Source organism: Quercus suber, unplaced genomic scaffold, assembly GCF_002906115.3.
Source record: "Quercus suber isolate HL8 unplaced genomic scaffold, Cork oak 2.0 scaffold_25, whole genome shotgun sequence".
Taxonomy (NCBI): Eukaryota; Viridiplantae; Streptophyta; class Magnoliopsida; order Fagales; family Fagaceae; genus Quercus; species Quercus suber.
The window spans coordinates 222439-248656 of NW_027069490.1; the positions used below are offsets into that span (position 1 = coordinate 222439).

Below are 26218 nucleotides of genomic sequence, written 5' to 3' on the forward strand. Positions count from 1 at the left end.
GCTGCCCATCCGTTTTGGGTTCACTATAAAAGGTACTTTCAAAACTATTCTTTTACTTTACAAACTCTAAATTCTGCAACTTCTTCTCTGCCGCGCATTCATCTATGTCTTCATACTCCAGCCCAGAAATCTCTCTCTCCTTAGAACCCACAGTAAGTTTTCTACACTTCTTACCTCCATATCTCCACTTCGTCTTAAATTTTAGGGTCCTAGGATGGGGTATTCATATCTTTTAGATACGGCTGCGGCCTTAGCTACCTTTAGGCAGGCCTTCAACATCCCTAGCGATGTGGAGGTTGCGTATTGTCACGAAAGCGAGATGGCACTTCATAGAGGGGGCAATACTGCCTTCTTCCCCTTAATGGCCATCTTGGAGGGTGGGGTGAGGTTTCCCATAGACCCCCTGATAATAGACACACTTAGGTACTACGGCCTGTGCCCGGACCAACTTCCTCCCAATTTTTACCGGTTAGTGAGTTGTGTGAGTAGATTAAACCAGACCTTCAGTTTACAGCTAAACCAGCATGATATAAACCATATGTACAGTTTATGTGGAAGTAAGAAAACGAATTACTACCTCAAAGTGAGAGACATGAGGGTACGGCTGATATCCTGCCTGCCCGATTCAAATAGAAATTCTGCCGGGGAGTTCGTTTTGGTGCGTGGCAATTGGTTTGTCGGCGAATTTCCTTGTCCACTTACTAGGCGAGAAGTGGGTTCGTCCCGATCATTGATTCTTTTTTATTATTATTATTATTATTATTATTATTATTATTATTATGTACATTTCTTTCTTTTCGTTTGAGTTTATGCTCGGACATACATGCACGAGTACTTTGTGTACTCTGATTTTCATTTCTATTGGTTATTTCAGACGGCAGGGTGTTCGCCCCGAACGTTAAAGCCGTGCATGTAAGGGATCTTAACTTCATCCTCAGATCCGAGATCTTCGTTCACACAGACGGGCAGCTCCAGGCCTCTCATCTTATACTCGGAGTCGACCCCGTGTATACCACTTAGCAGAACTTTAGTCAATCTCTGCTAGTTGACAGCCCCCTTCTCTCTTACATAGACGTTCGGCACGCGAACTTTCTTCCCCCCAAGTTCACAGCAGGCGAGGCGCGCGAACTCGGTCCCCGGCACATTTGTTCTGACGAGATTCCACCCGTGAGGGACCAATCAGCCGAACGTGTCTCCCGAGCACGAAGAGAACGTGCACACGAACAGATCGAGCAAGAAGCCCCCGCCCAACAAGAAGTTCAAGTTGACCAGGAACCCCCACCCACAGATACAGAAGTAGTTGGCGAGTCATCAGGCGAAGTTATGGTGACTCGAAAGGTAATGTCAATCACTCGCTTTGTCCCCGAAGCCCGGTCTGCCTGGAATTAGCAGCAACAAGAACAAACTCAAGGTCGCACCCAGCCTAGTCCACCTCCGCCGACAGCTCCTGCACGGCAAAGGAAAAGGCCGCGCACTACCGAACAAACTCCAGCCGACCCAGTTTATGCGCGGTCAAAAATGCCCCTTCGTCCCTCTAGCGACATCATGATTCGAGAACCTGCGACCCAGACGGGGTTGAACGTGGCGTCTTCTTCACATGTCGTGCCCTCGTGGCAGCCCTCCTTTATGATGGACGGCAAACCTCTCCCCTCGGATGCTCGTGTACACGTCTGGGGGAAAGGGACCGGTGGCCATATTGCCCAGACTTTGGCTCGGGGGCTCCTTCTGCCCGAGGATGTGCGTGCTTTCGAAGATGGCACTGACGAATCGATGGGGCGACGGCTACAATGGCACACTATCGCGGTAAAACCAAGACTCCCCTCTTTTTTTTTTTTCTTTTTTTTTTTTCTTTTTTTTTTTAAATTTCCGTACATATGCTTTGCCAGGCTGCACAAGGCACATTGTCGCGGTAAGACCAAGACTTACCTTTTTTTTTTTTTTTTTTTTTTAAGTTTCCGTACATATGCTTTGCCAGGCTGCACAGCTGGCCTACATCCTTGACCGTCGCGTCACAGATTTGGCGGAGGATGTTGGCCGGGAGAGGGCCCTGAAGGATGTGGCCGAGGTGACCGCGAAGGAGAAAACGGTGGCTGCTGCGACATCCAAGAAGAAAGCTGCTGCTGCGGAGAAGGCGAGGCTGGCCGTGGAGAAAAGGTACAAGGAACTGGAAGTTCAGCTGGGGGAGACCGAGCTCAAGCTGGGAGAAGCTGAGAGTAAGCTCAGTGCGCGGTCCGAGGAGCGATATGAGGGCGGCTTTGGAGGAGAGCGAGAACAAGTGGTACCAGGAGGGATTCGCGGATGCGGAGAACTCGGCAGAGCCGGTCATTAACGAGGCACGGCGGCTTGGCTTTAAGGAGGGTTGGCTGGCCGCTCTACAGGCTTTGGGGGTCCCCGAGGATTCTCCTTTGAGGAACCCCGGCCAAATCCCATTTCCAGTCCCCTCGCCGGAGCCGATGACCGCAACCGGACGTGCTGATGAGGAAGAGACGACTAGCCTAAGGGAATTGGTGGAACAGATTGATTCCCACATGGGGATGGAAGAGCCAGAAGTGGCTAGCCATCCTTTCCTTGGAGATCAGCTCGGCCAAATTCCCGTTCACAATCCCGTCCAGCAGCCACCATCCGAGTCCGAGGCCCGAGAACGCCCTGCGACCTCCGCGTCATGATTCTCGAACCTTGCCCCTTTTGCATTAAGAGACTTTCTTTGTTTACTTTCCTGTCTTGGTTTGCTCATATCACCGGGTTGTGGTGATTAAACAATTTTAATTTTTGCTGGTCTTGAAACTCAAATGGCCGCCTTGTTTTGCGGCCGAGACAATGATTTTCTAAATGTTTGCAATTAATTCTTGCTGTTTATCTATTCTTTCGTTCCGTATTTGCGTGATGCTTACCGGTGGGCCAAGTCCTGTTTCGTCATAAGGCGGGGATTTGGCCTGTTTACTGGCTTTATAGAAATGATAAGGTTTACGCCTGCTCGGCGATATGGATCAAGCCGAGAGACAGGCTTCTGTCCTTAAGATAGAACTAATAAGGTTTACACCTGCTCGACGATAGGGATCGAGCCGAGAGACAGGCTTCTGTCCTTAAGATAGAAATAATAAGGTTTACACCTGCTCGGTGATAGGGACCAAGCCAAGAGACAGGCTTCTGTCCTTAAGATAGAAATAATAAGGTTTACACCTGCTCGGTGATAGGGATCGAGCCGAGAGACAGACTTCTGTCCTTAAGATAGAAATAATAAGGTTCACACCTGCTCGGCGATATGGATCGAGCCGAGAAATAGGCTTCTGTCCTTAAGATAGAAATAATAAGGTTTACACCTGCTCGGCGATAGGGATCGAGCCGAGAAACAGGCTTCTGTCCTTAAGATAGAAATAGTAAGGTTTACACCGCTCGGCGATACGGATCGAGCCGAGAAACAGGCTTCTGTCCTTACGATAGAAATACTAAGGTTTATACCTGCTCGGCGATAGGGATCGAGCCGAGAGACAGGCTTCTGTCCTTAAGATAGAAATAGTAAGGTTTACACCTACTCGGCGATACGGATCGAGCCGAGAAACAGGCTTCTGTCCTTACGATAGAAATACTAAGGTTTATACCTGCTCGGCGATAGGGATCGAGCCGAGAGACAGGCTTCTGTCCTTAAGATAGAAATAGTAAGGTTTACACCTGCTCGGCGATACGGATCGAGCCGAGAAACAGGCTTCTGTCCTTACGATAGAAATACTAAGGTTTACACCTGCTCAGCGATAGGGATCGAGTCGAGAGACAGGCTTCTGTCCTTAAAATAGAAATAATAAGGTTTACACCTGCTCGGCGATACGGATCGAGCCGAGAAACGCGCTTCTGTCCTTACGATAGAAATACTAAGGTTTACACCTGCTCGGCGTTAGGGATCGAGCCGAGAGACAGGCTTCTGTCCTTAAGATAGAAATAGTAAGGTTTACACCTACTCGGCGATACGGATCGAGCCGAGAAACAGGCTTCTGTCCTTACGACAGAAATACTAAGGTTTACACCTGCTCGGCGTTAGGGATCGAGCCGAGAGACAGGCTTCTGTCCTTAAGATAGAAATAGTAAGGTTTCCATAGTTTCGTAAAAAGGGGGTATCAGCAATCAGCATGAACCGTCATTTTCATTAGCCTTTATACAACAATGATGCTTCGACCACATGCCCCCACTTCTTTCTCTCTGCCTTTCCCCTTTTCTTTTTTACATGGCCGATCAGTGATAGAACTTTTTTAGATTATGAACGTTCCACGGCCGCGGCAAAGGTCTCTCGTCTAGGTCCTCCAGATAATATGCTCTCGCACCTGCGATCGCTGTGACCCTGTAGGGCCCTTCCCACGTTTGAGTTAGCTTCCTAGAGTTTGTATCCCGCATACCCCCCAAAGCCTTTCTCAGGACCAAGTCTCCCGCGCTGAATTCCCTGAGTCTTACGCCTTGGTTGTATCTTGTAGCGAGCTTTTGCTGGTACTCTGCGAGTCGCACGGTGGCCATCTCACGGCATTCCTCCTAGCTATCCAAAAGCCCGACCATCATTTCTTCGTTTTGCTCGGGGTCGAACCCCGCAATCCGTGCGCTACATAAGTTTACCTCGGTTGGTATGACGGCTTCTGATCCGTAAGTCAAGGAAAATGGGCTTTCCCCCGTGGATCTCCTGGGGGTAGTCCGATAAGCCCAGAGTACGTTCAGTAGCTCCTCGGCCCAACCGCTCTTTGCGCCGTCTAGCCTTCTCTTTAATCCGTTCAGTATTACTTTGTTCGTAGCTTCTGCCAATCCATTACTCTGTGGGTACGCCGGGGTAGAATACTTGTTTTTTATGCCGAGGTCCTCGCAGAAAATGCGGAAAGCTTTACTGTCGAACTGTAGCCCATTATCGGATATTAACGACTCCGGCACCCCAAACCTGGTCACTATATTCTTCGAAACGAATCTCTTCACATCTGTGTCCCGGATATTCGCGAGGGCCTCGGCCTCTGCCCACTTGGTGAAGTAATCGACGGCAACAATTACGAACCGGCGGTTCCCCGTAGCCCGCGGAAATGGACCAAGGATATCCAGCCCCCATTGTGCAAACGGCCAGGGGCGGCTAATCGGATTGAGTTGACCGGCGGGCTGGTGGATCAAAGGGGCATGCTTTTGGCATCGATCACATTTTAGAACATATTCGTCGGCGTCCCTTTGCATCTTTGGCCACCAAAACCCCTGGGTCATCGCCCGATGTGCCAGGGAACGCCCCCCCACGTGGCTTCCGCATATCCCATCGTGAAGCTCGGCTAAAATCTTGGGAACTTTCTCGGGGGGCAAGTACAACAAGTATGGTCCTCCGAAAGATCTTCAGTACAACCTGCCGTCTGCTGACAACCAATAGCAGGGTGCCGTTCTACGTATCTTACTGGCCTCCTTCTCATCATCCGGGACTACATTCTCGGCCAGGAAAGCTACGATGGGATCAATCCAGCACGGCGCAGGTGATGAAACCGTGTCGACGCTATCCACCCTGATTGTAACCTCATCGGGGACCTGGATGCTTGGTTCAGCTATAAGCTCCACCCTAATCAGCCGAGGCACGTCTTCGACGCTTGATGATGCCAGCGTGGCTAAGGAGTCGGCGTGCCTGTTCTGCGCCCGTCCTACTAAGGACACTTTCACCGAGACGAATTTGCTTATGATCATTTTTGCAGTGCACAGGTACGCCTTCATCCGAGGATCCCTAGCTTCAAAACTTCCCTGGACTTGATTAACAACCAGCCGGGAATCTGAATGTATTTCCACGCTCCGAGCACCAAGCTTCAATGCAGTTCTTAGTCCGGCGAGCAGGGCCTCATACTCGGCCTCATTGTTGGAGGCCTTAAATCCCAACCTAAAAGAGTGCTCCAGCCGAATCCCTTCGGGAGAGAAGATAACGATCCCGGCACCGGCTCCCTGGGAGCTTGAGGCTCCATCCATGAAGACCTTCCACGGGCAAGCTTCTACGTGGCAGATCATCTCTCCACCATTTCTGGGTGAGAATTCAGCGGCAAAGTCTGCAAGGACCTGGCCCTTCACCGAATGTCGTGGTCGGTACCGTATGTCGAAGGACCCTAGCCTAGTCCCCCATTTGGCTATCCGCCCTGTGAAGTCAGATCTTCTCAAAAGTGATTGTAAAGGATACTCGGTTAACACATAGACCGTGTGGGCTTGGAAGTAGTGCGGCAGCTTCCTCGTGGCATGGATGAGGGCCAACACTAACTTCTCCAGAGGCAAATACCTCTTCTCAGCATCGACCAAGGTCTTGCTGATATAGTACACGGGTTGCTGGATCCCCCCATCCTTCAACAGCATGGCACTCACAGCATGATCGGATACTGCCAAGTACATAAATAAATCTTCACCCGGCTCGAGCGCGGCTAGCATGGGTGCCCTTGCCAAGTACTCCTTCAAGTCCCGAAAGGCCTTGTCGCATTCTTCGCTCCACAAAAACCCTGTCCACTTCTTCAAAAGCTGATAAAATGGGCGGCAGCGATCCGCAAACTTGGAGATGAACCGGTTAAGTGCGGCTAGCATCCCGGTTAAAACCTGTACCTCCTTCGGATTGCTCGATGGATTCAGCCTCTTTATTGCTTCGATTTGATCGGGATTGACCTCTATTCCCCGGCTCGTGATCAGGTATCCTAGGAATTTCCCAGCCCCCACTCCGAACGCGCACTTCTCGGCATTAAGGCGCAGCTTGTGTCGCCTTAGTGTTTCGAATACTTCCTGGAGATCGACCATGTGTTGTTTCTCCCGTTTGCTCTTTACCACCATATCGTCAATGTAGACTTCGACCGTACACCCTATTTTGTCGCAGAACATTCTCGTCATCATCCGCTGATAAGTTGCCCCGGTATTCTTCAACCCAAACGGCATCACCATGTAATGATAATTGGCCTCCGGGGAGATGAACGCCGTTTTTTCCTAGTCCTCGGCTGCCAGGGCTATCTGGTGGTACCCCTGAAAAGCGTCTAGAAAGCTCATCCTCGGATGACCGTACGTGGCGTCAACCAACTGATCAATTTTGGGCACGGGGAACGGGTCCTTTGGGCATGCTCGGTTCAGGTCTGTAAAATCCACGCAAACCCTCCACCTGCCATTCTTCTTTTTCACTACGACGGTGTTTACCAGCCACTCGGGGAAATAAGTTTCCTTTATTGCTCCCGACTCCTTCAGCCTTTGAACTTCTTCCTTCACAGCCTCGACATGCTCCTTGGACGATCTTCTCGGCCTCTATTTCTTAGGTGGATACGAGGAATCAACGTTGAGTTTATGAACGATGAATTCGGAATCCACCCCGGGCACCTCATATGGGCTCCAAGCAAACACGTCCACGTTCCGTATTAACAGTAACAACATTTTTACCCTATCTTCAACATCCATACTCTCCCCTACATAAAAACACCTATCGGAATCCAGGAGTATCCGTACCTTCATCATTTCTTCGGCGCGCCTGTCCCCCTTCTCACCTCGGGGACTCTGTAGTTGCTATAACGGGATACATGGCTGTGCCTCTTCTTCTTCGGTACTCTTTCCCCGTTTGAATGACTCCCTCCTCCAGTCAACTAGGGCGACCAAACATTGTCTCGTCGTCTGCTGGCTCCCTCTTACTACAGTCACACCTTGCTCAGATGGGAACTTTATCTTCACGTGCAGAGTGGACGGCACAACCCCCATTTCATGGATCCACGGTCTTCCTAATATCGCGGTGTACGGGGAGAAGGAAGTTACCACTATGAAGGTCACCACCACCTCCTTTCCTTCCATGTTTACAGGCAAAGAGATCTGCCCTTCAGGGATCACTGTCTTGCCGTCAAAATCGACCAAAGGTGTGCCATATTTGGAGAGGTCCGCACTGCTCAATCCAAGTCCTTCGAACAAGTCTGGGTACATCACGTCTGCTCCGCTTCCCTGATCTATCATCACCCTTTTTACCAAGAAACCGCCTATACGGGCACTGACTACCAGCGCGTCGTCGTGCGGTTGGACCGTTCCCTCCAAATCGCTATCATTGAAGGCGATCGGTTCTTTGGTGGGTTTCATCCTCTTCCCATATGACGGCCCGTCCTGACCTTCTGCCGCCGTTGCTAGTGCCCACACCCCTTTCCCTCTTGCCGTGGAACATTTCTTGGTAGGGGCGTGGATGACTTCAATTATCCCGAGGGGAGGTGGGAGTAAGTTGCCCCTATGTGGAGTGCCTTGCCCTGCCCCTCGGTCCCCCGCGTCCGTCATAAACTCCTTTAGGTACCCGGCTTCGGCCAGCTGCCGAAGATGATCTTTCAAAACTCGGCACTGCTCGGTGGTATGTCATTTATCTTTATGGTAAGTGCAGTACAAGTTCTGGTTCCTTCTCGTTGGATCACCACCCATCCTGTTCGGCCACCTAAAGTAGGGTTGATGCTTGATCTTGTCTAGAATCTTATGCACCGGCTCTTTGAACGCCACATTTACCTCCCCTGCCAGCGCCTCTGATCCCTGCATCCTCACGTTCCCTCGTATCCTCGGGGGGAAATTGTTCTGCCGGGGATGATTTATCATTGGCGCTTTACCCTTGTTTTGCAGCCGGTCATCCTCTAGCCGTTTATACTTTTCTATGCGCCTCATTAGCTGCCTCATGTCCTCGGGAGGTTTCTTAGTCAGCGATTCCCTTAGGCCTGAATCCTCGGGCAACCCCATCCTAAAAGTACTCGCAGCAATTTTTTCGTTCCCTCCACCGATCTCGTTGTAAAGCTCCCAATACCGACTGGCGTAATTACGAAGGGTTTCTCCCACCCTCATCTTCATTGACAGTAGTGCATCCACCGGCTGTGGTACACGGCTACAAGTAACAAATCTGACTCCGAACTCCTGTATCAATTCGGCGAAGCCGCGGATGGAGCCCTTCTTCAAACCATTGAACCACTTGAGAGCGGTAGGGCCCAGGCTTGAGGGAAACACCTTGCACATCAGCGCGTCATTCCGGGTATGCAATGACATCATTTGGATATAGTGGCTAACATGTTCCACCGGGTCGGTCTTCCCGTCATAAGAGTTGAACGGGGGGCGTGTGAATCTGTCCGGCATTGGGGCGTGCTCGATGTCAGTTGAGAACGGCGACCGAGCAGCTTGGCGCAACGCACGGCTCATTGCGTCCATGGCCACGTTGTGGTTCCGCTTTTCCTCCGGAGAATCCGAACCCCGATCTGGATACTCTCGTGATCGCGAGCGTTCTCGACGCTGACCCCTGTGTAGGTGAGATTCTCGCAAAGCCGAGCGCTCTCGATGACGGCGGTAACCAAATTGTTCGGACCCTGCTCCTTGTCGCTCCTCCCCGGCACCCGGTCTTCTTGCTCGATTGTCCTGATTCATTCTCTGGTGCCTGTCTTCTGCCTCCAACTCTAAATCTCTCACCATCCTTCGCAAACGCTCAAGCTCCTCGTCTCTTTTGTCAAACCGCCTTCGCCCCGATGCACCGGATACCGTCCGTTGGTTTGGTACGAGCCCTCTCCAAGTCCGGGACTTTCTTCTGCCCTCTCCTGACGCCTGTCTTCGCGCCATTTCTGCCTTCGTTCTCGCCAAGACGACCCCCGAGAGGATCCGACCGAGCCGCTTTCGGCATCACTCCCCAAACGGGTTCCGGACATCTATCTCGTGTGCGAGCCTCAGCTGAACCACAGCAGCGTAGGAATTTCCCACAGACGGCGCCAATTGTGCGGGTCGCAAATGAGGCCAATGGGCTCAGCCTCACTTGGGCTCATAACTTATTTGTTTGTTAGGCTGAATTTCCTACTATGGGTAGTTCTCCAACTAAGGACTCAATGAGATCACTTTTCTCTTTCTCGGCAACACACTACTTCCTCTTCTTCCCCTCGGATATTCTCTCTGTTTCACTTTTCTATTGCCACTGTTCTCTCCCCTCTTTTTTTTGACCAACCATTCTCTCTTATCCTCACTTCCTATTTATAGTGCTTAGCTCAGACGTAGGTTATCAATGCTCTCATAGTTTGTGCAACAGAGGGTCCAGTAAGATTTTCTCTAAGTGAGAGGTCAGGTATGGGTGGCTTTGGGACTTGGTTCCCACCCCCGTCGGCAGCTCGGCAGAGTTGGTGCGCGCTTAGTGCTACGGAGGGTCCAATTAGGGGGATGGTAAGTGAGAGTCTAGGCTTGGGTGGCTTTGGGACTTGGTGCCCACTTCAGTTTAGAGCTAAGTAGTGGCGCTTAGAGGGCCTTCTCTGAGCCAAACAAAGACGATGCGCCGTTCACTGACACTTCCAGACATGCTCGGTAAAAAATATGCCGAGCATAACTTTAGTAGTGAAGCTCGGCCCTCCCGAACTGCGATAGCGAGGGTTGGGCCTTAGGGCGAATGAGGATTGGGCCCAATGACTGTGCGGTCGGAGCGAAGGCTAGGGGCTGAGTGGGCCCAACAGTTCGGATGCCACACAATACCTATTAATTATTATAATAAATATTTATTAACGGTGTAGTATATGTAAATTATTATACTGCTGCATTACTTGCTTTTCTAGAAATCCAATTTACGGAGCAGTATATGTAAATATATAGGAGTATCACTTTTTTTTTTTTTTTTTGTGTGGAGAAACTAGGAGTATTACTTTAAAATGCTTAAAATGATTCTTATGAATATATTAATTTTTCTGAATTTGACTCTTTTTTTTTACTTTCTTTTCAAGTAAAACCTAAAATTTACTGCATGAAATGAAATAGTAAAAATATATAAAAAAGAAATATAAGATTTAGGTACAGTATTTAAATGTTGTTCCTTAAGTTCTCATTTTAAAATTATGTTATGTGAATTTCTTTTCATAGAATAAAAATATATTTTTTAGATAAGTCTCTATGTGACAAAATCTTAAAAAGAAAATCTATAAAAAATAGTACTATACTTAAATTTTGTTCAAAAAAGAAATACTGATAGGCTGAGAAGAGGATTGATTGTGCCCATCACGTGCCGTAGAGTCTTCATTTTCTCATAGATATTTGCAGTGAAAATGAGTCATGATAATAGACTCTGTCGCATTGTTTAACATATCATATGCCGTGCGGCACTAATAAAAGCCCCCAAATAATTATCTTGTCCATTTCCACTGCCGTTGGTTGACACATACACATATGGACATGGATATCCACGTCACGTCAAGCCACCGAATCTGCATGACAGTCCTGTGGTAATATGCCGTGTGTCAATACTGCCACTCCTTTGGTAACTTTCATTGCCCTCTTTTTCCCTTTGGTTCTTGGGCGTGTGCATGAAATCGTTGTCAAAGGCATGTTCTTTCTTCATAATTGATGATGGGTCTCTAGTTCTCAAGTTGATAAGGCGCATACGTAAAGTTAAATAATTCATCTTATTGATGGCTCTATTTTGGAGATCTTGTGGGAGGCATTTCGGGACTCTTCAATTTTTTGAATTAAGATATAAAAAGAAAAAAAAAAAAATCTATTTTGGAGATCTTGTGGGAAATCTTTTGGGACATGCAGTTCATTTTTTTTGGAATTGAGATTTTTTAAGGTTTTCCAGTTAATTTAATAGCATGGTTTAGACAATCTTCAATACGATGCCTACACACATTCAAAAACATATCTAAAATTTAGTTGGTATCATGTGATGTCGGCTTATATTTCTTTAGAGCACGTTTAGTATTTTGAATGTGGATTACAAAAAGAATGGTAATATTTATTACTGGGAATAAAATGTGTTGTAATGAAATAACTAAACATATTCATCAGTTTGGTTGTGAGTTGTAAAATTAGAATAAAACTTATGATCTATTTTAGGAAATATCTCATTCATACAATTATATTGTCTAGAAAATAATATATTTTAAATTTTAGAGAGATGAATTATTTTTTGATGATTTTTTATTTCCATAATTTTTAGGTGAATATCAGTTTGTTTATTTGGAAATATATTAGTGTTAAAAATTATTATATTTACTAAGAAATAGCTATTACAATCCTTTTAGAGGGGAATAGTTATTCATTATTTTAAAGAATAGCTATTCATAAGGAATAATTATTTCTTGTAATAAAAAAGCGAAACTACACTATCGGTTCTTGAAGTTTATCCTGTGTGCGTAATTGGTCCCTCAAGTTTGAAGCGAGCACAATTAGTCCCTTAAGTTTTAAAACTGAGTTGTATTGGTCCTTTTACTAACTGCTGTTAACAGTGTTACTTACGTGACTAACGGAACAATGACTTGGCATTTTTTTAAATGATGTGGCATGTTTTTAATTAAAAAAAAATAAAAAAAAAATAGTTTTCACGTTAGGTGAAATTGAAAAATCATATTGACCGGATTAAAAACAAATTTGGATTAAAAATAGATCTTTGAGAAAGCTCCTCCGGTCTAGTCATCGATTGGGCCGCTCTTGGAACTGGCGCTGGTTTTCTTAGGCAAGAGCATGTTGTGAATGTTGGGCAAAACACCACCGTTTGTTATGGTCACAGACCCAAGAAGCTTACTCAGTTCCTCGTCATTCCTCACCGCCAACTGGATATGACATGGCACTATGCGTGTCTTCTTGTTGTCTCTCGCTGCAATCCCAGCCAATTCCAAAACCTAAAAAAAATGAAAAATTCACCACACAAAACTTCTTTTTAAAATCGATAACAAAGAAGTAAACTTTTACTTTTAAAAGAAACGAAAGTAACAGAATTTGTAACTGTAAAAAACTGTAAACTGACCTCGGTGGCGAGATACTCAAGGATGGCGGCGAGGTAGACAGGGGCACCACTACTGACATGTTCAGCGTACTTGCTGGTTTTGAGGAAACGGGCGATACGGCCAACGGGGAACTGGAGATCGGCCTTGCTGCTCTGAGATGTGATCTTCTTGGCGGTGCCTGCAGCGAAAGATTTGCTTCTTCTGGCCATTGAAGAAAGCGAGAGAGACAAAAGGGAATTTTTGGAATCGAAGAAGGTTTAAGAGGGAACTGAATGCGTGTGTGAGTTTCTTTGAATAGTATGGAATGTGAGAGAAGATGAGTTGGGGTGCTCTTAGATCCTTCTCTTCAATCTCAGATCCTTTTCTTCAATTTGATATTTCGGCTAGCCAAAATGATGCCGCCAGAGCAAATCCTTCGCCTACAATGCAGTGGCTATGCTTGATGATGGTGGATTGATTGTTGATAGGAATTTAAAATATCAGATTTGTTTTTAATCCAGTCAATATGATTTTTCAATTTCATGTGGAAACTATTTTTTTTTTAATTTTTAATTAAAAACATGCCACATTATTTAAAAAAAATGTCAAGTCATTGTTCCGTTAGCCACGTAAGTAACACCGTTAACAGCAGTTAGTAAAAGGACCAATACAACTTAGTTTTAAAACTTAAGAGACTAATTGTACTCACTTCAAACTTGAGGGACCAATTGCGCACACAGGGTAAACTTCAGGGACCAATAGTGTAGTTTTGCCTAATAAAAACATTACCTAACTATTGAATATTTGAACCATACAAATAACTATTAGATTACGGTACTTATTACAGTTTGCCAAACATGCCCTTAGGAATAATGTTGAGTAGTTGTGATTTTTCCGATTTTCCAAGCTTAACGCAGTGTTATTATTATTATTATTATTATTTTGCATGATATAAAATTTGTTTTAACTTTATAGTGTAGTAAAAATTATTCTTCTTATTTGATGCTGATGAAGTGGTACATTATAGAGATCACTAGAAAGTAATGAATCTAATGATCACTCATTTACCTTTTTAATAAACGAAAATTTCCCTTTGAAGAATTCCCCATGCACTAATACACTATTACTTGTTGAATATTTTATTAATTTTCTCGAATGTGAATATATTAGGACCCATGCATAGAAAAGGAAATCCTCTCTTTTTTCTTGGTGCATTTTTCTTGAATTGTTCCCTCTGTCTAAAATATAAGGACATTTCCATATCATTGCCCTCTTTTCCAAAACGTTTGCCTTAAACATGCTTGCAACATACGCCTTCATTTGTTTGCTATGTAGAATTAAAATAACTGAAATAACATTTTTGTTTCCTATAAGATGGCTTTAAGTGATTTTATGGGTTTTATATTTGGAGCATTCACATCTGAGTATTTATAAGAGAGCTAACATTGGAATTGCTTAAACTCCAAAAAAATCTATTTTACAACCCAAGTCCCCAAACCACAAAAACCGAGCTTTATCCAAGTATGCACATATAAAAAATTTTACATACTTGCTATGGTAAAGGTAGTACTTGTACAACCTTTATTAGAGCATTCACATCTAAAAAAATACATATTTTTTTAAAAAACTACTTTATCTATTTTATCATTCCATTTTATAACTCACCAAACATCTCAGTTCTTATTTTTTCCTCCAAATCAGCACTATTCACTTTTTATTTAATTTCTCTTTCTCCCTCTCCTACTTTTTCTCTCTTTCTCTTTGTCTCTCTCACCAAGTCACTCCTCTTGAAGCAACCCAACAACTTAAATGAAGCCCAAATCAACAACCCATCACACAACAACCCATCACACAACATAGCCACATAAAAACTCAAAGAATACCAAGAGAAACCCACCACCACCAGAAACCCCATCTCCACCTCAAGACCCACCACCACCAAACACCCACAAACACAAATATTCAAAGCAAAAAATAACACAAATTAAACCCAAAACTACGAACAAAACCCACCACCACCACTGCGAAAAAAACCCATAACCACCGGGAACAAAACTCACCACCATCTCCATCAACAAAACCTAACACCACCACCACACTAGGACCAAAACCCATAAAAGCTACCACCATGAGAGAGAGAGAGAGAGAGAGAGAGAGAGAGAGAAACAATTTTTAATATTATTTGATTGTGTAGTTTATATTATTTTATTGGATTGTATGTAAAAATAAAAACTCGGATGTTGGGTGCATTGTTAAATGAGTTAGTAAAATAGATAAAGTAATATTTGATGATATAAAATATATCTTCTTCTTTTTTTACAACCCAAAAGACTGCTTTATTTATTTTACCAACTCATTTAATAATATACCCTACATTTCATTCTCTATATTTCCATATAACTCATTAAAATAATATACACTACCCAATAAAATAATTTAACTCATCTTTCTCTCTCTTTTCCCCTATCTCTCTATTTCTCTCTTCCTCTCTGTCTCTCTTTCAACCACCTACCACCACCCAAATCTATCCTCAGATAAATGCATGCATCACCCACCACCCATTCAACCACCAAAACTCAACAACCACCATCAAAAGAAACTAAAACCACCACCATAAACCAAAGCAACCACCACCACTAGCAGCAACCAAAGCAACACCACAACCAGCCACAAAAACCACAATCAGTCACCACCACTCCAACCACCAAAACCCATTAACTCAAGAACCATCAAAACCCATTAAATCAAAAAACCACCAAAACCAAAACAGAAACCCAAACCCAGCCATCGCCAAAGCTCACCACCAAGTAATGCTTGTGAGGAAGACAGAAGACAGTCAGAGAGTAAAAGGAAGAGAGAGAATTAGAGAGTAAGAGGAAGAGAAAGAATTGTGTAGGAAATACTCATGAAATTTCTAGATCTGTGAGATGCAAAATAGAGAAAAATACGTACCAAAGAAAAAAAAATCACACAAGACAATATTTATGTGATTTGGCAATTTGCCAAAGTCTACAGAGTTTTAGTGATTTCAATATTCACTGGGAAAAATACAAGATGTAGTAGTATAGTTTTTTTCTCTCAAAATAACACATTAAACCCTAATCTCCAATACAAAAGTTTTTACTATCCTACGCACAAAACTCACGGAAATCTTTTATATTTTTTTAGAAATAAGGAAATATTATAAAAATGCTACGGTTTTTAAACTCAGGAGAGAATAGGGAAATATTACCGAGATACTAGGCTTTTAGCTCATTTCTAATACGTTGGGTATACAATATACATATCTTTCCATGCAATCTTTTTCTTCCTTGTATCCACTATCCTATTTAAGTATCCTAATGAAGATCGTTGGGCCTAAATTAACATATCCGAAACCTCTTTATGATTCTTAATGATCTTTGAAGATTATTTAGTTAAGAAAAGCATCATGGCAATCGTGTTTCATCTACCAATAATGTGCTAAAAGCTATAAAAAAAAAAAAAAATTGAGCTAAAGATTATTATTTATTTTAAGGACAACAAATGTTTGAAGGGCATTTGAGCCGTACAAGACCAGTAATGGTTTGGAAGAAAGATATTCTAGGGCATCCGATCCTTAAGACTTGGAGCCCACTACTGTTAAAAAGTGTAGCAGTGGGATCCATTAGCATGTGTTCGTGTCCAACAAACAAAAAAATTGTGTAAAGAGGATACTAGACTACTAGTCCCATGTTATGTACCTAGCCAAATATTGTTATCAGACAGGTGAGACTGGTAGGCCAAGAAGGTGCATTTAGCTCCCATTTGATTGGAGTACTTTTGTTTGGTAAGGCACAAGAACATCAATTAATAATTTAATATACATTGGCAAATGGCAAAGGTATGGAATTTTGGAAGGTAATCGGATTCCTTATGTCTTCTTTGATTTGAAGGTTCAGTTTGAACCCATATTGGGAGATGAGGCCTAGCACTAAATAGAGATATTTGTGAAGCTTTTTGTGGAGATTGAAGTTTGACAATATGAACTTTGCAACATAATTGATATTTGAAGAGTGAAAATATAAGCATGATCTTCACCTATAAAGTATGGACACAGACACCAATACCAACACAAACAAGACGTGACCTAACATGTCAATTCTTAAAAAATTGGGATACGAAACAATATAATGGAATACCAATGAAAAACATATGTCTGACACTTAAATAGCAAAGAGCATTGGAAAAATATTTTTGTTATGTGACAAGTGATAACCAAACCCTTTTTTATTTTTTTTAACTGGTTAGAAATATTACTACTAAGGATTCCTAAACCAATCCATTAACTTTTCCCTTTGGAATTTAGTCTTAAAGAAGCAAATGGAGAAAATTTTGATTCAGTATAATTTGATTGCTTCAAATGTTCAATTTATTCAAAAACAAATCTTAAATTATTTTGTTTTTCACACACTTATGGAAATAAATTTCAATTTAACATTTACTTATAAGAAGAAAACCGGAATTAAAATAGTAAATCAATAACAAAAATTGATTGATATCTTGGTCTGATAATAAAGAGTTATCATCAGAAGCGAACGTCATAGGTTAAAACTCTTTAAAAAAAAAAAATCTTTGATACTTTCAAGAACCGGAGCCTTTTAATTTTGGGCCACTAGATATTTTCAGTTTCTCAACAAAAAAAAAAAAGAAAAGAATTGGGCTTTAATTTAAATTTTAAATTATTTCCCGGCCCATTAATCCATTTTTGACGGTTAGAATGAGAGTCGGTGTATAGCTGGGTATATATGAGACCGACTTAAAAGACTGCTTTTTACGGATAGAGCAGTAATCTTGCGGTGAAAGTTTCTAATCTTCTTGATCAGAAACTAATCAAATATGGCTGAGAATCAAAATTTGGCTATGAGAAACATGGTGAGCAATGAAACTGAAGATGGGTCTGGTTCTATGTCAGAGTTACTTGAGGTTGAGATTGAGAAGAGGATAAGCTGGTCTTGTGGGTGACAAGCTCCGTCTAGAGGTATTTTTCACATATGATGTTTCAATTCTTAAGGTTTTTCCACACTGCAATATTGATCAGTTGATGTATGTGGAGAATTGTTCCAAATCCATAGGAAGAGATGTGAGCATTGTGACTGATAATTTGTGGAAGAAATTCTGAGGAAGAGAATTTGGGGTTTCAACTTTCAAGTGCTAACGTTGTGGTCCAAGGGATGAGGGAAAGGAAGGAGTGGTTAAAGTGGGAGACATTATATGAAGCAATACTGAAGGAAACTGCGGAGTTTGAGAACAAAGTGAGTGATCGGATTAGGCAACTTTACAAGAAAGAGAATGAGAGGAAACTGAGTAGGCAACTCAAGGTTTGCGAAGTGGTGAAACCCATCACAAAAAAGAGGGGGATGCAATGGGATCACTAACTTGAACTTGAAGAAGGGTAACTTGATGAAGAAGGCAAGAAAAGAGTTTGAAAATTGCAGAGAGGTTGAAGAATCTTGCTGCTATCAACAGGATTGCCTTGCAAAGGAAAACTCATCATTGTCCCTCTTTGTTCATCAAATGATTTTGGCTAATATGGTTTTCATTAAGGAGGAGAATTTATAGTATTGTTGAAAGGATTTGGTTTTTTGTTTCTCTGTTGGTCAAGTGAGTTTGGCTAATGGGATTTCATTAGAGAGGACATTTTGTATTATTCAAACTTGAAAGGATTTGTTTATTTGTTTAAAAAAAATAGAATTTCTAAATTTCAGCCGAGAGAGCCTGGCTACAATTTCAAGAATACATTTTGATCAACTAAATTTTGAAAATTACTTCCTTATACTTTTTGATAAATACACTTCCTTATACTTACTTATTTGCATTTACTTCCTTTTATTCTTCTTTACATTTAGCTGTAACAAAGATAAGGATAGCTTACTGTACTCTTTTACTAGTAGCTTGATTGGTTTTGATCTCCCTTCTGAAAAATGCTTACCGATGGGTTACAAAATAATACTGACTCTGTTGATTAATCAAAATTCATGTTAATGTTTGGATGAAGTATGATGGTTTCAATTACTTGGGAAAGAGCTTTGCAGCATGAGACCCATTTCATGTTCTATTTGATAAATTTGATGCCTTTGAGGACGTAGGAACTAATGGGAACCAGAATTTGGACAGATGACTTGACTTTATGCAGCATTTTATAATTGGATAGACAATCAATAATTGCTGGTTTTATCATCTACTCTGGATAGACAATTCTCACTCCTCCATTTAGGCAACTCAAGCAAAACGATTCCAGAGAAGGATGAGATTTTAAACCCTCTAATCAATAATCTCCATACAAACCAGTAAATTTATTTTTTTTGTTGGAAAGTTAATTATCAGATGTATTATTGTCCAAGACTCGAAATTCTCCTTTACCATGCAGTTTCAAGTTTCTTTCCCGAAAATTAAAAAAATGGACATAAATCATCCTACTGTTTTGAAGCATGCTAGCACCCAACATGCTGCTTACCCCAAGTACTAGATTCCAAATATTCTTTTACCATAGGATGAAGCAATTTAATTCAAAATTTAAAAATTTTCTTGAAAATAATTTATTTCTCAATTCAAGTGTATTTGTCATGTGCAGTGTATGTCTAGAATTTAGACCTGAAATCTTAGAGGAGAATGACATTATAAAGTGTCTCACCTGTTCTTATTTCTTCATATCTTCAGGAAACATGTATATTCGAAACTTTACAATGATACTCAGAACTTGACAACCCTTCTAAGATAAATGGATCAAAATAAAATTTTAGCAAACTAAAATCCATTCCTTTTTCTGTTTTTTACAAGAGATTTCTCTCCATGTCTAACAGCATGACTGTTCATAGCTCATATCCATGTCGTCGCTTGCACAAGATGAAAACTTTTCTTACTACTTTGGTGTTTGTGTGTACAATATTAATAATTAATTGAAGAACACAGAAATGTGATAGAACATATTTGTTCAGGCAACTTTATGAAAGCAATGCAACAATTAGGAGAAGATCTTGCTTTTAATGTATGAAATATTGATGATAGAATACAATGCTAAATCTGCAGTGTTCTAATTACTGTTATATTATGCAAACTGTATCTTTTTTTCATGTAACACTGAAATACAGTCAAGATTATGTTGGGCAGTGGAAAGTATTGCCATCAGATTGAAAATATTGAGTATTGAAATCAAGGACCACCTGAGGAAAATGTAGCTGAAGTTCATTTTTATCCAAAGTATTTTCTCAGTATGCCTTACACCAAATAGTATTTGCTTCTATTTGCCTAGGACTGGTACATGGCTACATGCCCTTGAAGCTTGCAGTGCTATTTGGCTATTGATGAGGGAGCACAACCAAAATTATTTTCAAATCTTCTTTGTCTTATAGGAGAATAGATTATCTTATAGAAAGGGATTAATTTTTAGATAGGATTATCTTTTATTTGTAAAAGCTCTATAAATGGGTTCTAGATGGTTGTATTTATGGAAGACAATTGATTAATGAAATTTCAGGTTGGAAATTTTCCAAATTGTTGTGTGCTGGTTCCTAACACCTTAGGTGCCTATGCCTAAGTTTCTTGTTGCTGATTCTAGGAAACTCTTAGGTGCTAATTCTTAGGGTTGTCTTTTAATTTTCTTGTTCTTTTATCTTCCTCTTGATTGTCCTGCATCAGCTATGCCTCAAAACTGATCTTTTATTTTGTTGCCATGAATCATAGATTGAGGCATTTTCTCTAGATCTCATTTCAAATGCTGAATGAAAAAGATATGTAATGCAACTCAAGAGTATGTTATTTTTGTTGTATCTGTCAAAGGAAATGAATCTACTGCACTAATTGAAATAGCTCGATAGGCATGGGATAAAGATTTGTAGGCTAGTAAAAGTTCAATAATAAATTGGCAATTGGGTATCTGTTGGTGTCTGCCATTATATTGTGGATCAGTAAAGTAATTAGTAATAAATAGAAGGGGGTTATCATCTTGGAAGCTAATTATAGAATACCTAACTGAATTTAAATTCTGTTTCAAAAAAAGAAGAAGTGTAATTACATGACACTAAAATGACTTGAGGATTTGTTGGGTTATAACCTGAATTAACAAAGAACTTGAAAGATACCAATATAAGATTCCACAAGATAGAAACAGAATCTTCATCATCTATATATGCTGAAATAAATAGCATAGCAGCATTAAAGTAAAGTGATTTGAAGTCCATTTATAAGTGTAACCATCAATGTAAACAGGCAAACAGCCAGAGGCAACCGATTTGTACTAAAAAAAATGTCTGTGAAAACTGATTAATCTGCTTTGACCTGTGCCCTTAAGGGGCATTAACTGCCTTTCTTATCTTTGTGGCATGAAGGGAAAAAATTCAACCTGAAACCCTCAAACACAAACACGTGTATTGGCATAGAAAATTAACCTAATAAGTTGAATATACAATGTTGAGGATGAAATATTCTTTGCAGGAGGAAGAATTTCCATGGGAATGGAACCATTATTACAGGACAGCTAATGTGGAGTCATTCTCACATTTGGCCTTATAGAAAGGCTAAGACCATCTACAGTCAACCCCGGCAGTAAAACACAACCCAACAATAGGATGCGGCCACAGAAGTTTGGAGTACTCTTAACCAGAAAAAAAAAAAAAAAAAAAAAAAAAAAAAAAAAAAAAAAAAAAAAAAAAAAAAAAAAGGTTGAGGAAGTGAAAATTCAGCAGAAATAGAAGAAGTGGTTTCTGGAATTGAAGCTTGAGATGGAAATATATTGTGAGAAGTGGAAGAGTGGAGAGGATAGATTTAGGCAACCAATGTTTAAAAGGAAAAATTGATTCTTTGAAGATAACATCTCTAGAGATGAAAACAACTTTGGTGGACAGATCATACAATTTATAACCTTGTGTACCAAAAGGATATCCAAGGAGTATGCATGCCTTTGCCCTAGGATCAAACTTGGACCTATTCCTAGTTAAGGTAGAGGCATAACAAAGACAACCAAAGGATCTAAGGTGTTGATATGATGGAGAATGCCCTAAAAGTTTCTGATAAGGAGTAAGATTACCTAGAAGAGGGCTAGGAAGCCTATTGATAAGGTATGTGGCTGTAAGAACACAATCCCCCCAGAATTTCAAGGGTAAGTTTGCATGAAATCTTAAGGCCCTAGCAACATTCAACAAATGTTGATGTTTTCGTTCAACAACAGCATTTTGTTGTGGGTTTCAACACAAGAAAGCTGATGTAGAATGCCATTAGATGCATAAAAGGAAGAAACAGCAAACTCAGGACCATTGTCAGTCCTAAGCACTTTAATGGACACCTTAAATTGATTAAGAATCATTTGGAAAAATGTTTGAATCAGTGAAGAAGCATCAGATTTAAGTTTCATTAAATAAACCCAAGTACACTACTATGATCATCAACCAAAGTAAGAAAGTATCTTGAGCCATTTAATGATGGATTGGAATAAGGGCCCCATATATCAGCATGAACCAAGTCAAAACAAGAGGAAGAAACACTTGTGGATTTAGGAAAAGGTAATTTGTGTTGTTTAGCTAGTGGGCAAACAAAACAGTCAAAAGAATTGCTATTATTGTAAGAAATCAGATCAGGTACAAAGTGTTTCAACAAGGCTAATCTTTGTGAAGATGGGTGACCCAATCTATAATGCCACAATCTAACAACATTATTTGAAGTATCAACAACATGAGAAGAATCAAGATTACATTGATTGACTCTTTTATTACAAAGGAAAGAAGACAAACTGGATAGAACTCTGAAACAGAAACAGGTAATGTGAAGGAATCAGTGCACTGCAAAATGTATAGACCTCTATGTCTCTTACCCAGCCCAATCATCTTCCAATGCAGTAAGTCCTGAAGAAAACAATAATGAGAAAGAAAAAGACAGCAGCAAGAAGGATTTTGGGTTAGCTTGCTGATAGAGATAAGATTGAAAGTAAAATTTGGAATACAAAGAACATGTTCTAAAGTTAAAGTGGCAGAGACTTTGACAGTTCTAATGTGAGTGACTTTAACCACGTCACCATTAGGAAGTTTAACTGAAATCTGAACAGAAGAAGTGATAGAAGTAAAGAAATGAATTGAATGTACCATGTGGTCTGTTGCACCACTGTCAAGAATCCAGTCAGATGGACTGATGTGAGAAGTATTGACACCAGAAGAAAAAACTGAATGTTCAAGGGAAGGAGAAAAGCAAATACCTGAACTAGTTCAGAGAATACCAGAATGAGATGGTCTCTGAACTAGTTCGAGCTCTGATACCATGTTGATTTTACACAAGCTCCGAAGGTTCATCAATGGAGGAGTGTAAACAGATTGAGAGAGAAAGGAATTGAATAACACTGAACTTGTATGAAATGAATTCCGTATATTAAGCTTAGCATACTCTGTTCTTTATATAGTGAGAACAGAGGCAAGAAAAGGAGAAAAGAAAAATAACTAACTAACCATCTAATGACTGCTGTACACGTGTAATAAGCTTTGTAACTAACTGACCTATCTGTAGACTATAAACGGCAGTCGTTTCATGACCATTTATTCTATCCTACAGCTATGCAATTGTAGTTTACTTCTATATACAAAACTTACAGGTAACAGATACAAATCATTAACACTATGCAAATTACAATCATGAAATATCTCAATAGCCTCTTCTAATTCCAGCTCCCCTTGCTTAACCAAACGAGCTAATTCAGCTTCTTTTTCACGTTCTTGTAAAACAAACAATTAATTAACCTTGGACTAGTGTTAGCATAAGATTAGTATAGGGTTCTCTAATATATAAAATCTATATTAAGTTTATTGTAAACTGAATTGTACTTCATAAACAACATGTAGCCATCAAGGGTGTTCACCAATAAACATAAGCCGTTAGACCAAACCTTATAAAATCCTTGTTTGCATTCGATATAACAAAGAAATTTAACAAACTAAAACCTCACGCGATATAAAATGTAACAAAGAAAAACTTAAATTCAAAAAAAAAAAAAAATTGAACCATATGATTAAAAAAAAAAAAAAAAGCATCACATTTGATTGGAATATATAGTATTTAAGATTTATATTTATAGGAAAGGCATCAGCCTTTAACAAATATATATATAGGGGCGGAGCTACGTTGTCCCTTGACCCCCCAAAATTTTGATTTCTTCTACTGTTAAGCTATGAGTCTGATAGCAAAAAATAAGTAAAAGGCTATGGCCCTCTAGAAAATAATGACCGGCCCCTCCAATTCTTTCTAGGATCTCTACTTAGTCCAATAGATAACCCAAAGTCCTCAAATAAAATACTAGTTGGCTCTCCCAATTGTCCAAATGATTTGCTATCAATCCAAATATCCAATAGACAATAATCCACACCCTCAAAATATCATCCCGTACCACTCATTTTCAAACAAAAATTTACTCTTTTTTTTTTTTCCCATCAATCTCAATCTCAAGAAGCCACCTACGAGATTCTCAAAGAAAATAGATGTAATCACTACTACTTTTTCTCCTCTTGATACAAGCCTACACTGCCTCATGTTTCTTTGCTCTCATTGGTGATTGCTCTAAACACATTAACTCTCTTCTCAATAAGGNTCAATCAAGATTTTTCAATTAGATTAGGCAAAAATTAGATTACACAGGATTTTTGGGCAGACCTATATATTTGATCACAACAGGAATAATACAAAATCCATACTACTAAAACTGTTGACATTCCTAAATTCTTGAACTTTTAACATTGCTTGTACCGAAAGCAGTATGACCATCTGCTGGGTTTTCCTTGGTACACTGATCAAACAAATCAACAAGAAATCAGAGTGTTTCTGACTCTTCGTCAGATTGAGCCAATGCAATCTTGTTTAGTGACACCACTCACCAGTGCCTCTAGCTCGTTTGTCAATGGTGATGGTTTGCCAATCCTAATAGGATCAGACATTGCCTGCATAACCTCTAAAGCAAGTATCCGATGGCTTGTTAATTTCTTTGGTCATAAATTTTATTATTTGGTCTTTGATATGTTTTTGGTCTCCAATGTCATTAATTTTTTTCTTTATACTTCTTAATTTTTCTGACAGTCAATCCACACTTTGCTTCACATTTTGGATGATGGTGGATTGCTTTGTTGGATTCCTTTGTTTTCTTGCCACTGTGGATTTCTCCATCCTTTGGTTTCCTTTAGTTACTTGTCAGGCGACCCTATTTAAAAAAGCAAATAGGATTAATGGTTTAATTTATTCAATCACACAATCCATAAAGCACTACTAAGTCATTCTCATCACACACTGAGACAATAAACATAAAATTGGCAATGCATGAATGCCTGCATGGGGTTAGTGGAGAGGACAGACATAGATTACTTGAAATTTTCACAATCTGTAATTACTCGGGCCAAAAGATTAAAATAAAATTCAAATTGATCTTATTGGAGTGAACCCATCTTCTTCTTTTTTTTCCTTTTAAATTATAGGGACGCACCAAACAAAAGTTATGGTCAGGACAGGACCTATTTGATTTTATTGTGCCATTGAGATGTATAACAATCTGGAAATGCATAATTTTGGGCTAACATAGTCATTTTTTGTGTAATTAATAAATCATGATTAGTTGGAGTTTATTTTGCTGAGTATTTGTTAGACCCAACAGAGGATAGTGATCATGACATATTGTTAATATTGAACCCTGTTTTTAGTATACCTTACAATTAGAAGTATGAATTTTATTGATGTGACCCGAATATGTGGAGAGAGAATTATAGAAGAGGTGTAGTCACTCTCCATAGACCTCTTTCTTTTGTTTTCATGGAAAGTTTTTTGATCAGTTATGTCACATTTAGCTACTCCGGTAATATCTTTGAATATATGCTAGTGGTTCTGAGAGTGTTATTAATCTAGCTACTATTTTGATATGTGGAATTGTGGATCATCTTTGGTTCAAGTTTTTCCAATAAATTTTTGTTATGGGGAACTCTATTTGAACGAATTTGGCATGTGATGCAAGAAATTATTCAATACTCAGTGTGTTAACACACAAGTCAAAAACATAAACGAAGTTGAAAATTACATAAAAGCCATAGTAATAGCAAATTTTCAAATTCAAATTTTTCAAAGGCTTCCACAAGGCGTTTCCTGTAGCTCTCAAGCTGCTCCATACCCCTGATAGCCTTTTTTAGATGTTGCTTAATTTCTTCTTCGGACTTCAAAAGGCCTTGGGCGGACTGTTCGATCTTTATATGAAGTCCATCAATCTCAGACAGTATCAAGTTCATCTGCTGTTTAGCCTCTGTTGATTTTACACAAGCTCCGAAGGTTCATCAATGGAGGAGTGTAAACAGATTGAGAGAGAAAGGAATTGAATAACACTGAACTTGTATGAAATGAATTCCGTATATTAAGCTTAGCATACTCTGTTCTTTATATAGTGAGAACAGAGGCAAGAAAAGGAGAAACAGAAAAATAACTAACTAACCATCTAATGACTGCTGTACACGTGTAATAAGCTTTGTAACTAACTGACCTATCTGTAGACTATAAACGGCAGTCGTTTCATGACCATTTATTCTATCCTACAG

At 40.6% G+C, this 26218-nt stretch overlaps 3 protein-coding genes across 3 annotated transcripts; all 3 read right to left on the bottom strand.

Moving 5' to 3' along the window:
• Window positions 1-5340: 5340 nt before the first annotated feature.
• Window positions 5341-6789, bottom strand: LOC112011998 (uncharacterized). Its single transcript, XM_024044356.2, has one exon. It carries the CDS (start codon window positions 6787-6789, stop codon window positions 5341-5343), a length of 1449 nt encoding a protein of 482 aa, XP_023900124.2.
• Window positions 6790-7503: 714 nt separating this feature from the next.
• On the bottom strand, window positions 7504-8247 carry LOC112006640 (uncharacterized). Its single transcript, XM_024038946.2, has one exon. The coding sequence runs from the start codon at window positions 8245-8247 to the stop codon at window positions 7504-7506; it is 744 nt and encodes a 247-aa protein (XP_023894714.2).
• A 4091-nt stretch (window positions 8248-12338) lies between these two features.
• Window positions 12339-12892, bottom strand: LOC112012740 (probable histone H2A.3). The gene is made up of 2 exons (XM_065767674.1): window positions 12704-12892; window positions 12339-12578 (listed from the first exon to the last, which is right to left on the bottom strand). The coding sequence occupies exons 1-2, from the start codon at window positions 12890-12892 to the stop codon at window positions 12366-12368; spliced, it is 402 nt and encodes a 133-aa protein (XP_065623746.1). The 3' UTR covers window positions 12339-12365.
• Between the last annotated feature and the right edge of the window lie 13326 nt (window positions 12893-26218).

What these genes read in the sequence shown, in the direction of transcription:
- LOC112011998 (XM_024044356.2), bottom strand. Translation starts at nt 6,789, where the DNA reads ATGGTGGTAAAGAGCAAACGGGAGAAACAACACATGGTCGATCTCCAG.
- LOC112006640 (XM_024038946.2), bottom strand. Translation starts at nt 8,247, where the DNA reads ATGACGGACGCGGGGGACCGAGGGGCAGGGCAAGGCACTCCACATAGG.
- LOC112012740 (XM_065767674.1), bottom strand. Translation starts at nt 12,892, where the DNA reads ATGGCCAGAAGAAGCAAATCTTTCGCTGCAGGCACCGCCAAGAAGATC. An exon ending in TTGAGTATCTCGCCACCGAG is followed by an intron (nt 12,579 to 12,703) that starts GTCAGTTTACAG and finishes CATTTTTTTTAG; the next exon opens with GTTTTGGAATTGGCTGGGAT.